Raw genomic sequence first — 14,140 nt, 5'->3', positions numbered from 1 at the left:
GATTATATACATCAAAGTGACCTGGTAGAGTTAGGCAAAGAAGTGTGTAAAAGGGGTCCCAGCTACTTGAGAGGTTGAGGCAGGAGGATCACTGGAGCCTTGGTGTATGAGAACAGCCTAAGTAACAGAGCAAGACTCCATCTCAAAGGAGAAAAAAAAGACTCAGTAATTAATCTGCATTGTTTCCCCTAAAAACTTGATGGAAATTACAGTTCTTCAAAACTTTTTCAATAAAAGGAATACCTATCACTTGTGTAATTAAACAAAAATGTACATAATGTTAATTTTCATAGACCAATTTATTTAGAATTACAAATATTAAGAATAAAAGATTTATGCATTTCTTATTAACATAAAAGTTTAGCTAAATATAAGCTCTGCACTAAAGTTTTGCAGTGGCACAATACCAACAAAGAATACCAAAGCATTTTTAAACTATACAAAAATTTCAAATTTGGAAAATAATCTTATTTCAGTTTTATTATACATTAACATATAAAAAGTCTCATTTTATGAGACATCTAAAAGAATCAAAACCACATCTACAGCTATATCTTAAACTCCAAATTTGAAAACAATTTATTATATTTTGACTTTATAATATCTCTATTAAAACAAAGAAAATTCAAAATACATACTTTTTACAAGATTAATATTTTAGGCAGGTTTTCCTTAAAAAACAAACAAAACCCAAAAAACCAAAAACAAATCTTTTTCTGCAATTCACAACATTTTGTTTTTCTTATAAAAGTTTTTTATTTTATAAATTGTGTATTGTTGGATTTTAACCAGTGCTCTGGTTTAACTTGTGCAAATAAAAAATATGAAAATAGTGTGTTATCAGTCTTTTTTAAAATAAATCTCATAACAACAGCACTTTTTGCCCTGAACTGATGGGAGAGACATGCCAAGTCCACCCGCAGGAGCTCAGCACTATGTAGTAATGGTTTTTCCTCCTCCTTCATTTTCGTTCAACAGACAAACAATTGATTCTCTTATAAATTATGATAAATTAAAATATTTATTATTATAAAAAGATCTACAGAACCATGTCCTGTTGTAAGTATACACCACATGTACTTCTAAAGTCCATATTTCCACTCACATTCCAGTGGCTTCCTTAGACTAGAGCTCCCGCGCCACCTGACTTTATCTCCCAAAGACTGAGGTGGTGATTAGCTAATCCACCAGAGTGGTCCTTCTCCAGGAGGAATTTCCACATTCACCACTATGCGTAAGAGGCCATGTTTCTTCATGTTCTGCTGCAGCAGTTCTCTCCATGTATTGGGTTGAATTCATGCACATTAAAAAAAAAAAAAAATCTTCGTGTAATTATATTATAGACAATTTCAGTTTAAAAATACTTGCTCATAAACATATGAAGATAAGCAATCCTACTGCATATGTGTAACAGAAGAAAAATAAATATACGCTGGTCAGCAATGCTGGTTTAAGAAGCAGTACAGTATATTAATATGCCTTAGAGATTTAAATTTTCCTTATTTTTCATCAGTTAGGTTATTTGGTGTTGGGAGCCTATACAAAGGAAAAGAACTTCTCCAAACCAGTGTTCCATGCAGTTGGTATAGTTCAGTCTGTGCTCAGTCTCTGTTGGTGTTATTCGCTGCGAAGGCATGTAAATTTCCCATCTGGCTCAAGCCACTCTGAATGTGTGCAACATGGATTTCTACATTATTCTGAAAGCAACTAAAAAAAGAATCATGTTAGCTATTTTATTTTAGAAAATTAAGAAGACCAATTTTTTAAGAAAGAGCCGATTTTTGCTTGGAAATACTTAAGAACAATGTCAGGAAAGAAATGAATTTCCTCTTATGCATTACATAATTCTACTTCAGTGGTTTTGAAAAAGTACTGTACTCATAAAAGAAGCAAAAGAGTCATGGATACTGAAAAGACAGGATGAACCTCTCTGTGCCCGGGGACATGTTACTTCTAATTTTAACTTCCACATTAAGGAACTAGACACTGTGTGTCTCCCAATTCCTTTACAGAGAAGATCCATGTGAAATTTCAATCCTGTCAATGGAAAGGTATAACTGAAAAGCACTTAATATATTTAAAGGATAAAAAGATATGAATATTTCAGAAACACGTAAAATTCTTAAAACTACTGAAAATCACTATGAACTTAATATAAAAATGATTACAGCACACCTAGTGAATTACCTGATATTAGAAGCATCTATTGTACTCTTGATATCATTTAATGAGTCTGTAAGTGATTTGAACTCAAAGGAATTCAGGTCTCCTCCCTCTGCAAGACACTAAAGGGAAAAGAATTTCAAACTTTAAATGAGGTATATAGTTAAAATACAACATAAAATACTTGATATATGAATTATGACTCCTTTAGCAACAAATCAGCATAGTTTGCTTAGTAGTGAAATTAAGAAACTGTTTCTTCTGTCATTTACCTTAATTTGTAGTAAGATAGCTGTAAGCCTGGAGATTAAGTCTGTGAGGTTTTCGTTTTCGACACAGGGCTGTCCGGCTGAGGAGTTGGCGAGCCGGACGATCTCCTGTGCCTCCTCCTCACAGCGCCGGCGCAGGTCTGTGGGCTGATCTGCGGGCTGCAGCCCTTGATCTGGAGCAAGCTGGGCACAGGAGGAAAGTGGGAGAGGTATGTTAATCAGGCTGTGACTGCTTATGAGTATCTGTGCCCCGTTTCAGATTTGAAGTCTTACAAAACTAGCACTTACAACTAAAATCATACTGTCTTGTAAGATTTGTTTTTAATGACTTAATTCTGATTTAATTGCAGATGTCTAAAATTACAATAAGAACAAAGACCCTTTACTCAGATTCACTAATTCTGAATTGAAGTATACCAGCCAATTATTTGGTAGAATATCCCTCATGTGGGTTTGTCTGTTTTCTCATAATTAGACTGAATTTATGTATTCTTAGGAGTAACAAAATAATGTGATACTGGGGCCAGGGATTTAGCTCAGTGGTTCCGCCACCTGCCTTGCAAGAGCAAAGACCTGAGTTCCATCTCCGGTACCAAAAACAAAAACCAAACAAACAAAAAAAGAAACAAAAAAATGTGATACTGAGTTCTTCGTGCCTTCCAGATTAGAAGGCACAGGATGTTTATGTAGGTGAGGGACAACTATCAGGAGAGTAAAAATAAATGATAATGGCTGGCTAAAGGAATGAATGAACTGTGCTCGGCGTTCAGTCACAGGTGACCACGGCTCATTCGTGCAGTTCCAAGTGGACAGATAACAGTACGACAGCAGATTTGGGGACTTATGAGGTTATCAGACCAAAACACCAACTGTTTAAGAATCTTCTATTACAAATAGAGGTAGCTTTACTGCAAACACACAATCTCAAAGAATGCAAAGGCAGGAACATTCTGAACTCATCTCAACAATTTAATTCTTATTTTGTAGTACAAAACCCAAATTTTAGCAGAACTGCAAGCCCGTGGTGTGCCTGTTCTTGTGTGGCCACCACCAAAATGCTGTGCAGCTGGGCGTGGACCTTCGCGGTCAAGTAGGCTCTGGTGCCACAGCACAGAGTGAAGTCTCCAGGCGGCAGGAGGAGAATCTGAGGGACTCCTGGGTAGAACTGCACGTCAGCAATAATGGGAATGGAAGCAATGTTCCAGCCTGTTTCTATTTACAACGGTGACATGGAAAATATACTGCTAGATGCCCAGTATGCATCTAGACAGAGCAAATGAAGCGTTTTCACTGTGACAGCCCACCTCACTCATAGATGCCACAAGATACTCACAAAGATTCTGAAACAGATACAGAGAGCATTGGAGAAAAAAGCTCTCAGTCCAAGGAGGATTACATTGAGAGAAGGAAAGAAGTTGAAAGCATCTTGAAGAAAACTCAGATTGGATATGAGACTGCTCAATTTGGCTAGGGAATATGCTCCCTAAGCAATTCCTCTTTAAACACCCAAAGCACAAAGCTACTCTTAGCATGGAAACACAAGCATTAGGAAAAAAGGGGTCATTTTCTCAGCAGAATTTCTAGGAGTTTTTCTTTTATCTCTGATGCTGTCTCATTTACTAGGCACTGGATTGGGATCTGCATTGGAAGTCCTCTGACAACCTCTGCCAGTACTTTTTGTTTTATTTTGTTTTTGTGGAACTAGGGATCAAACTTGGGCCCTTGCACTTGCAAGGCAGGCTGTGGAACCACTGAGCCAAATCCCCAGCTCTCCACCAGTATTTTTTGATGAGGAATTGGATCCAACTCTGCTCACATGGTGTGGGAATTTGTATCTGAGCTTCTGATTGCTAACCTGAAGAGCTACCACCATCCCTGGGTGGCTGCACCACTGATTTACTTGTTCCATATATGCTGTGTTCCTGATTACTAAAGTGAAAGAACAGACACCCAAATCATGACGATTTATAATTATATCTATGGGATCAATTAATAAGCCTAGCAGACTAACAGCTGCGGAAAGAACTTTAGTAGCTAGAACTGGTACTAAATTTTCTTTGGATTTTTTTCCCCCTCATTGAGTTTTTTGGTACATTTTAGGTATAGAGTACAGTTACATTCATCATTGGGATCTTGTATCTTTACATGACAGGTCTTGGTTCTCATTTTTTTCCCCTTATCCCTGCCCTCCCTTCACCCCCTCCTCCTTTCCCTATTTACAAATACTTTATTTCCATTTTTTCGTTTTCTCATGTTTTTTTTTTCTTTTCCCTTATTACCATTCCCCTACCCTTTCCATTTTTCTTTGGATATTAGATATAAATAGTATAATTTTAATATACTGGTCATGATGTATGTAGTATTTAAAAATGTGTAACCTTAATTTAGATAAAACACTTTATATTTCAAAGAATGAATAGCATTCATATTAAAATCACTATATTAAGAGATTTGCCCAGGGCCGGGGATTTGGCTCAGTGGTTCTACTGCCTGCCTTGCAAGCACAAGGGCCCGAGTACGTACCACACACGCACATACAAAAGAGATTTGCCCAAAAGAAACATTGTGGCCTTATAATTAATTATACTACTGTAGAATATATTTAATTTAGATGGCTGCAGATTGTCTATAAAGACCAGTTAACTATATAAATTGTTCGTAAAGTAATAAAGAAAAACTAAGGTGCCAGGTGTGGTGGTACATGCCTGTAATCCCAACACTCAGGACGCTGAGGAAGGAGGATCGCTGCGTGTTTGAGTCCAGCCTGTGCTATGTAGCGATTTCAGGGCCAGCCTAAACTACAAAGGGAGACCCTGTAAAAAAAAAAAAAAAAAAAAAAATCACCCCAAAACCCAAAAAAACCAAAACTAAGGTACAATTAGAAATTCCACTGTGAGTCGTGCACTAAGCAGTTGCTGCTTTTCCAGGATCAGGACTCCAGGTGGTCACCTTGGGTGGTCAGTTTTCTGACAAAGGCACCTATTCAGTATCTTTTACCCTTCATTGTTCTGGATTGCTGGATTTAATCTTATAGTTTGTGTTCAATTCATGTGTTTTCTTTAGAAAAAACTAGCTTTACTGTAAGCAAATCTGTATGTACATTAGAGAACTGAAAATAGAAAAATTATTGCCAAATCCTTTGGGAAAATTAAAACACCCCAAATTTAGGTGAAATGTGTTGAACCACTATTAGAAATATAATCACAAGTAGCTTGCAACAAATAAGAAGATTGATTGCGAGACCAGCCTTGGCTGTATGGTGAGTTCAAGGCCAGCCTATGCTACACAGCAAGACCTGTCTCAAAAAAAAAAAAAAAAAAAAAAGACTATAAGCCCGGGAATTTAGCTTAGTGTTTCTGCAGTCTGTCTTGTAAGTACAAGGTCCTAAGTTCAATCCCCAGTACCAAAAGCAAACAAAAAACACCCCCCAAACAAAACAATCCCCCAAAGAATATAATCATATGTAAATGATAAATCACAAATCACTGTGATCTATGTATCTGAAATTCAAGAATTCATAGTTCTAATGCAAAGTTTAAGGGAGGAGGAAAGAAAATTGTATACATAGTATGATCATCATTTTCTGAGAAAAAGCATGTAAAGATAAAAAAACCCAGCAAAACACTGTCATTGGAGTACTGAAATAAGAGTAATTATCCTTCTAGATTTTTAAACATGTCTTTGGAGAGATATACCATTTGTAATTTGGTAATTACAAATTGGTACCTTACTGTGGATAAGGTGCTCTTCAACACCAATGAAGGGAGAATTTGCAGTTATGCAAAGGATCTTATAAAGATACTGGATTAGTTTGGATTTTCTAAAATGTGAAGTATGAAGCTTCAAATAAAAAGGCATAGTGGCACATGCCTGTAATCCCAGCACTCAGGAGGTGAGGCAGGACAATTGTTGCTAGTTTGAGGCCAGACAGGGCTACACAGTGAGTTCAAGACCAACCTGAGCTACATAGCCAGGCCCTGTCTCTAAAAAAGAGATATAGGGAAATTCAAACAAATCACCTACCTCGTAACAGTACTGTTGAACTTTATGCAAAACTTTGTTTAGGTCCTTATTCAGTTGTTCAAGCTCTAGAACAATTGTTGCATATCTCCGCTGAAATTCAATGCCAATGGGCATGGAATATGATTTCTGAGAAGAAAAAAAATCAAGTTTTGTGTTTACAATGTAATTTCAGTGGTCTAAGAGATACGATGTATCTAAAACAAGCTGACGGTCATTCACTTGTCTATACTAATGCTGTCTTTTTTTTTGGGGGGTACTGGGGATTGAACTCGGGTCCTCACTTGCCAGGCAGGCAGTGGAACCACTGAGCTAAATCCCCGGCACTAATGCTGTCATTTTGAATGTGACAATGCTGTTACGGATTATTCTTCCAAGTGTCATGATGCCTGGCATTCACTTTTTTTTTTTTGCTACTGGGGATTGAACTCAGGACCTGTGCTTGCAAGGCAGGTGAGGTGCCACTGAGCTAAATGCCTGGCCCAGCATTTATTTTTTGTTTGTTTTGTTTCTGCTACCAGGGAGTGAACTTAGGACCTTCACGCTTGTGAGGCAGGTGGTGGAACCACTGAGCTAAATCCACGACCCAGCATTTACTTTTTTAAAAAAGGAGTTTATATAGAGAAAGTAAATTAAGCAAAATATTAATTGATAAATCTGTATATATTAAGCCTTTTCTTAGTCCTGCACCTTTTCCTAAGTTTGTCATTTTTTTCATAATATAAAGTTGTCTAAAAATTGCATGCATTCCTTTGACACATTCTAGTTAAACTCAATTGATTTTTTTACCTGGAACCAACCCAATGAAGCATGATGGTTAAAAGTATGAGTGCCAAAATCAGATTATATATATTCCAATTCCTACTCTATCAAATACTAGTTTTGTAACATTTAAGCAAGTTCCTTAATTGCCGTGCTTCAGTTTCTTTATCTGCAAAACATATCTACTTAATGGGGCTACTGCAAAGATGAAGTAAGATAACATACTACCTTCCATAAAGAAAACGTTCAAGAAATATTAACTGTATGTTTTTGTTATTACTCTTCTGTATTTGCTTCCTACAAGCACATGTGCATGGGTTTTGATGACATTTCCTTTCCCTTCTTTATAATTAATACTCATTATTCCACTCCAGCTACAAATATTGCCAATGAAACCTCTCCAATCAAGGCATATTCAAGTAATTTCCCCCCTAGAGGACTTCTAAAGAGTATCATCTTGTACTGAGAAAGCAACATTACTCCTATGTTAATTACTCTGATATGATCAATATACAATATAAACGACTGGAAAGTCACACTGTACTATGTAAATATGTAAAACTACTTTTGCCAATTGAAAAATTTAAAAAAACCTCTTTAAGAATTACAATTATGGGGCCGGGGATTTAGCTCCGTGGTGCGGTTGCCTGCCTTGCAAGCACAAAGTCCCAAGTTTGATCCCCAGTACCAAAAAAAAAAAAGTATAATTAAGGAATAAAACATTCCTAAACTATACAGGAGAGAAATTCTTATGAGCCCCGTTACAGAATTATAGATTTTTTGAGTTGAGAAACTTAGAGATGAGAAACTTCAGCCATGTCATTTTACCAAAAAACGGAAATGTCTTTATAACAGCACATACTATTAATTAATGTACCGATGATCTGATAGCAACCACTAAACTGAGTGAACAAGATGGCTAATATGCTAGGTACTATCCTAAGTGTCGCATAGGATGTCACTGAATGTTTACGATCACCTAAGTGTGCTATTGTTTCTATCATGATTTTACATAGGAGGTTCTGTTCCACAGTCAGTAAGCTCCTTTCAGAAGCTAAAGGCAGTCTGCATTGGTCATAATTCTTCTGCCACCATGGGTCGGAAGCAGGGAAAGGGGAGGAGATGGAATGCCACAGGGAGAGAAGGAAAGCGTGCTTCTACCTGGGTCTGTAGTCACATCCCAGACATTCTACTTTTAGTTTACTACTGGGACTTCTTGGGTGACACCCCTTCTGAGCCTCAGCTTTTATGGGGATAAGGCCACCAGACTATCCAGATTTGTAGGCTATCAGAATAAAAAGATAAATAGGACATTTCCTTGTTGGGAACTATGTAATAAGGACATGCAAGTGTGACCAAAACATACAGTGAATGCTTAAATTTTTAAAAATTTACAGTAAGACACATTGCCATTAATCCTCTTCAAATTCCTCCCCATCACTTTGAACATACTTATCCCACTCATGTTTGCCAATTTTTGAGCAAGTCTAAAAGTCCTCCTTTGTGTTTTTCCAAAACATGATCAAACTTAAGGTGAATGCTGCTGTCTCTTGCCTTAATGAAAGGCAGACTTGTAAACACATTATAGTGTGTCTGCACCTTTGTTATTTACTGGGTCTGGCACCATGTGATTTCTGGCTCATAATGACAACGAAAGGTAAAAGTTTTGTGCTGATTGAAGACATTAAGGCAGCCAGGATAGTAAAATTAAAGACACTCATGAAGCAGAACCTTTAGAACTGCCTCAGAAAGTGGCAAGAACAACAGGATAAGTGAGTTCAAAGCAAGGAGGAGGATTTTGAGGGAGGTTAACAGCAATGTGTCTTTTGCTGTAGTAAAAATATAAACATTCATGGCATTTTTATAACACCCAGTACAAATAGAGGCATAATGAGTATCTGACCAAGTCTCTCTTTATTTATTTATTTTTGGTTTTTTGAGACAGGGTCTCACTATGTAGTTGAGACTGACCTGGAACTCACTATGTAGCCCAGGCTGGTCTTGAACTCACAGCGATCCTCCTGAGTCAGCCTCCCAAGTGCTGGAATTACAGGAGTGTGCCACCACGCCCGGCGCAAGTCTCTTTTTAGACTCAGAACCAATCACTATTGAGATTAAAGACTCAGGATCACTTTGCAAAGAATTCTCGTGAGAAATGAGAATCAAGACTTGCCATGTAAAGGTACATGATCCCAACAATGAATGTAACTGTACTGTATCCCTAAATGTACCAATAAACTCAATAAAAATAAAAAAAAATTAAAAAAAAAATTAAAAAAAAAAAAAAGAATTCTCGTGAGAGTAATGAAAATATCTACCCTCATCTGAGTGCTCAACATTTTTATAAATTCTTTAAGACATGTGAAGTGTTTATATATATACTTCAACATGTAGAGTTGGGAGTTGGCTAAGATGTTAAAAAACAGAATGATTTCACTAATGATCATAAAAAACAAAAAGCAAAACAACAAAAAACCTAGGTTGGGTGTGGTGGCAAATACCTATAATCCCAGAACTCTGGGAGGCTGAGGCAAGAGTATCACAAATTTGGGCCCAGCCTGGGCAACCCTGTCTCAGAATAAAAACAGAGTGATACTCTAGAACTTCTAGGTTATCAACATGAGCAAGCTGCCTTCTCAGATAATATCAATATACTGTCAAAAGACTTTGTGGATAATTTACTCATTTGTATATAAGAATAGCTATTTCCCCACATCCTCATCCTTTGTTAATTCTTAATTTTTTTTTACAGCATCAGGGATTAAATCCAAGGCCTTCACACTGAGCTGCATCCCCAGTGCTTCTCTTATTTTTTAGTTTTGACAGTTTCACCAAGTTGCTAAACTGCCCAGGATGGGCTCAAATTTGTGATCCTCCTACCTCAGTCTCCTAGAGGGCTGGGATTACAAGCACGCACCACTACATGCCTACATGACAACTCTTGAATACGTGACTAGTACACACAAAAACTAGCTGGCTTGGTGACACACAGCTGTAATTCCAGCACTCTGGGAGGTTGAGGCAGGAGGTCTACAAGTTTGAGCTGAGCCTGGGAACTTAATAAGATCCTATCTCAAAAAGAAAAGTACAAAGGGCTGAGGATGTAGCTCTGTGTGAAGGACCTGGGTTCAACTCCCATAGAGGGGAGGCATGCATATGTGCATGCTACTCAAGACTCTTTGCTCATTATCTTTTAGGTGGTTGGTCTTTATTTTATTATTTTGAGGGAGTATTTTATATTTTAGAGAAATGAGCCTCTTATAACATGAGCTGCAAATACTTTCCCTCAATTTCATGGTGATTCTTGTTATGAGGACTTTCTTTTTTAGGTAGGCAAATTTATTTATTTATTTATTTACTTATTTACTTACTGGGGATCAAATTAGTTAATTTATTAATTAATTTATTTTAGGTTACGGGGATCAAACTCAGGTCCATGTGCTTACAAGGCAGGTGGTGGCACCACTGAGCTAAATCCCTGGCCCGGTAGGCGAATTTATCAAACTTTTATAATCTCTGGCTGGGCGTGGTGGCGCATACCTGTAATCCCAGTACTTGGGAGGCTGAGGCAGAAGGATTGCTGTGAGTTTGAGACCAGCCTGGGCTACACAGTGAGTTCCAATTCAGTCTCAACTACATAGTGAGACCCTGTCTCAAAAAACAAAAAACAAAACAAAACAAAAAAACAAAAAAACCCCAAACAAACAAACAAAAAACAAACCTTTTATAACTTCTGAATTTTGTATCATGTTTAGGAAATTTTGGCATTCTTTAAGTAAATGAAATATTTTTGGTTTTTTGATCGTATCTTTTAATAGTCTATTTATGGAATGCAATATTCTTTTAAATCTCCAAGTACTGTATATGGTTTTCCTTCCACTTTTATTAGGATACAATAGACAAAAGTTATACACATTTACATATACAATGTGATGTTTTGATAGACCTATACTTTTAAAATATAATACTCTATATTTATTTATTTAATTTTTGATATTAGAAATTGAACTCAGGACCTTGCACTTGCCAAGCAGGCTTGGTACCACTGAGCTAAGTCCCCAGGCCCTCGCTTTAAAAAAATATAATACTCTATACTGACTGATGTATACTTTGGAATAATTAAATCAATCTAACATCCATCACCTCACATACTTTTATAATGATAACACTTAAAAGCTCCTATTTCAGTTTTCAAGTATAAAATACATTACTGACTACAATTATAATGCCATATAACAGATCTCCAGAATTTATCCATTCTAACCAAAACTCTGTATGTTTTGGACAATCTCTCCCTATTTGAAGCATATTCACTTTTTTTTTTTTCTTGAGACACAATCTCGCTTTGTAATGCAGGCTGTCCTTGAGCTCACTAGGTACGACCCAGGCTGGCCTCAAACTCACTGTGATTCTCCTGTTTCAGCCTCCTGAGTGCTGGGATTACAAGTGTGTGCCACCATGCCTGGCTTGAAGTATAACTACTTTAAAATTTTGTCTTGTTCCCTAAATTAAGCACAGGAACTGATTTTTCTATCTTACTTTTTCTTTCGTGCAATTTACTTTCCTGTATGGCCAGTACTTTTTGGCTGCTTGTGTATATTTAATAAAGAAATGGGTAGTTTCTATGGGTTTCCTGGTTTTTCTTTCTCCAGGTCTCGGTGAGAGGCAAATATAACTATGAATATATATTAATTCTCCCTTATCTATGATTTTACTTCTTCAGCCTTTAGTTACTTGCAATTAAACACCACTTGAAAATATTAAATGGACAATTCCAGAAACGCAGTGGACCCTCAAGTTATGACTGGCCTGACATACGAACAACTTGGGTTATGCCTGGAATTTTAGTTTTAACTTACAACCAAAGTCTCTAATTATGATCTGAATGTCGGGCCCTTGTGCTTCCAGATAGTCTCAGATACAGATTTAACACTTAAAGAGCTCTGGAAGAACGTTACAACAACCTTTCCTGTGTGGGGTTAACTGAGAAATCCTGGGCCAATGTCTCTCAAGGATACTGAGATCTGTCTGTGTACAGGACAGAGATTTTGAAGGCTATGTAGAGGAGCCTGAGCCTTTAACTGACTAACTTGAGCTACAACCAGCCCTCAAGAATAAATTGAGTTTGTAATTAAAGGGTCCACTGTAAACCATTCATAAATCCTCACAAAAGAGAAAGGTACAATTCAATGAGTTACTACCCAATAAACACCTGAGTAAAAGACAACAGTTCTTACAAGGTCAAACATATACCTACTGTAAGCTAAAGGTCCATGCAAAGGCTTGTACATGAATACTTACAACAACTTTTGTGTAATAGTTAAAACTGTTAAGTATCCAAATGTCTATCAACTGGCAAGTGGATAAATGAATTGTGGAACAGCTACACAATGAGATACTACTTAGTAGCAAAAAGAAAGAAACTTAGGGGCTGGGAATGTACCAAATTTCTCTGAAAATAAGCCTTAGCATGATTTTGCAGGATGCTACAAGCACTACCCCCAAAATAAGTCCCCAGATGGCCACATTTAGTATGTCCATTGTAACACATGATGGACATACTGAATTATAAAGTAATATTAATATGTAATTAAATATAAATAACATTATACTTAAGTAATATTAAATTATAATTAATTTTTTGTAAATATCCAAGTGGGTGCCTTTGGATGAGAGGTAAATGTCTACGTAAACAGATGAACTTGTGAATTACTACTGAATGACCAATTGGATTACAAACACAACTTATACCCTTGATAAATTCAATACACTGTGTTATAACAGTTGTACTTAATGTCCTTGTGTGAAATAAAGAACATTTTCTGAATTTGTGCCTACAATTTTTTGTTGCTTTTGTGTGCACCATTATTTTAACTGTCATAATTTTTGTTGCCATTCTTATCTTGTAAATCTCCAATCAGCACTTTTTTTTTTCTTTCTCATTGTACAATTAGCACTTGATTTAATGGAAACTTTGTGAAGCCCAGCCTGCAATAGGTTGTGTCTTGGGTGAAGAATTCATGGGACAAAATCACTGATAGCTGTATTGCCACAGTACTAAGTAGGCTGCAAGGACAAGAAGTGCGCATTTAAGGACAGCTCTGTTGCTGGACAGGAGAGATTGGGATCAGAGGCTCCACAGGAAATGGAGTCACAAGAAATTGGGGTTTGGAGAGTTACGACAATGTTTCAGATGATGACATGATTGCATCAGGTCATTTGAATAAATGTAGACCATTGTATATGAATAAATGTAGATTACTGTACATGAAAAAATAAGACACCCCCTGAAAATAAGCCCCATTGTGCCTTTTGGGAAATATGAAAAATACAGTAACTCAGTAGCAGTGCCTGCCTAGCATGTGCAAAGTCCTGGGTTCTATGTTGTGTGAATTTTAAAACACAACCAAATGGATGACTCTCAAAATCACTATGCTGAAAAAAGCAGGCAGAAAAAGAGATCATACTGTCACCTATGGTCCCGACTCTACTTATTCATTTCTGATTATAAACGTATCTGCCTTCTTAGAACAAGTCCTACTTGCCTGCAATGATGTAACCGGTATATTTGTTTAGAATTCTTGTATCTATATCCACAAATGAGAGCAACTGTAGTTCTTTTGTAATGTCTGAACTCAGTTTTGGGGTCCCAACTCAGAGCATGGAAGGCTTGCTAATTGCAAATCCTTGGTCCTTCTCTAGATTCTAATCTTGTTTTAATTACTTAAGTCCTTTATTAACAGGTGCTTGCAAGGCAGGCGGTGAAATCACTGAGCTAAACCTCTAGCTTGCTGACTTTTTTGAAGAAAAAAAAAAAGTAAGCTGGAAACTTTTACTACAAATAAAAAATAAGGGCTGGGGCTTTAACTCAGTGGTTCCACCAAGTGTGAGTTTGATTCCCTGTACCTACCAAAAAAAAAAAAAAA

The 14,140-nt window shown here is 36.8% G+C and overlaps 1 protein-coding gene and 1 pseudogene across 2 annotated transcripts in view; one reads left to right on the top strand and one right to left on the bottom strand.

The window, feature by feature from the left end:
• Nucleotides 1-732: 732 nt before the first annotated feature.
• The window catches only part of Lin9 (lin-9 DREAM MuvB core complex component), a 53,383-nt gene continuing 39,975 nt past the window's right edge, over nt 733-14,140 (bottom strand). For both annotated transcript variants that reach the window (XM_033762258.1, XM_033762257.1), the window contains 4 exons: nt 6,456-6,581; nt 2,436-2,615; nt 2,188-2,285; nt 733-1,707 (listed from right to left, as the gene is read on the bottom strand). In XM_033762258.1, the coding sequence (XP_033618149.1) occupies nt 1,602-1,707; nt 2,188-2,285; nt 2,436-2,615; nt 6,456-6,581 (510 nt within the window). In that variant the 3' untranslated portion in view covers nt 733-1,601. The remainder of the gene's footprint in view (nt 1,708-2,187; nt 2,286-2,435; nt 2,616-6,455; nt 6,582-14,140) is intronic.
• LOC117285611 lies at nt 2,878-6,105 on the top strand (annotated as a pseudogene).

This window comes from Fukomys damarensis, unplaced genomic scaffold (genome assembly GCF_012274545.1).
Source record: "Fukomys damarensis isolate Sample0158 unplaced genomic scaffold, DMR_v1.0_HiC HiC_scaffold_11, whole genome shotgun sequence".
In the NCBI taxonomy this organism is placed as follows: Eukaryota; Metazoa; Chordata; class Mammalia; order Rodentia; family Bathyergidae; genus Fukomys; species Fukomys damarensis.
The sequence above is the reverse complement of the archived record's forward strand: the minus strand, read 5'-3'. Positions and strand labels throughout refer to the sequence as shown.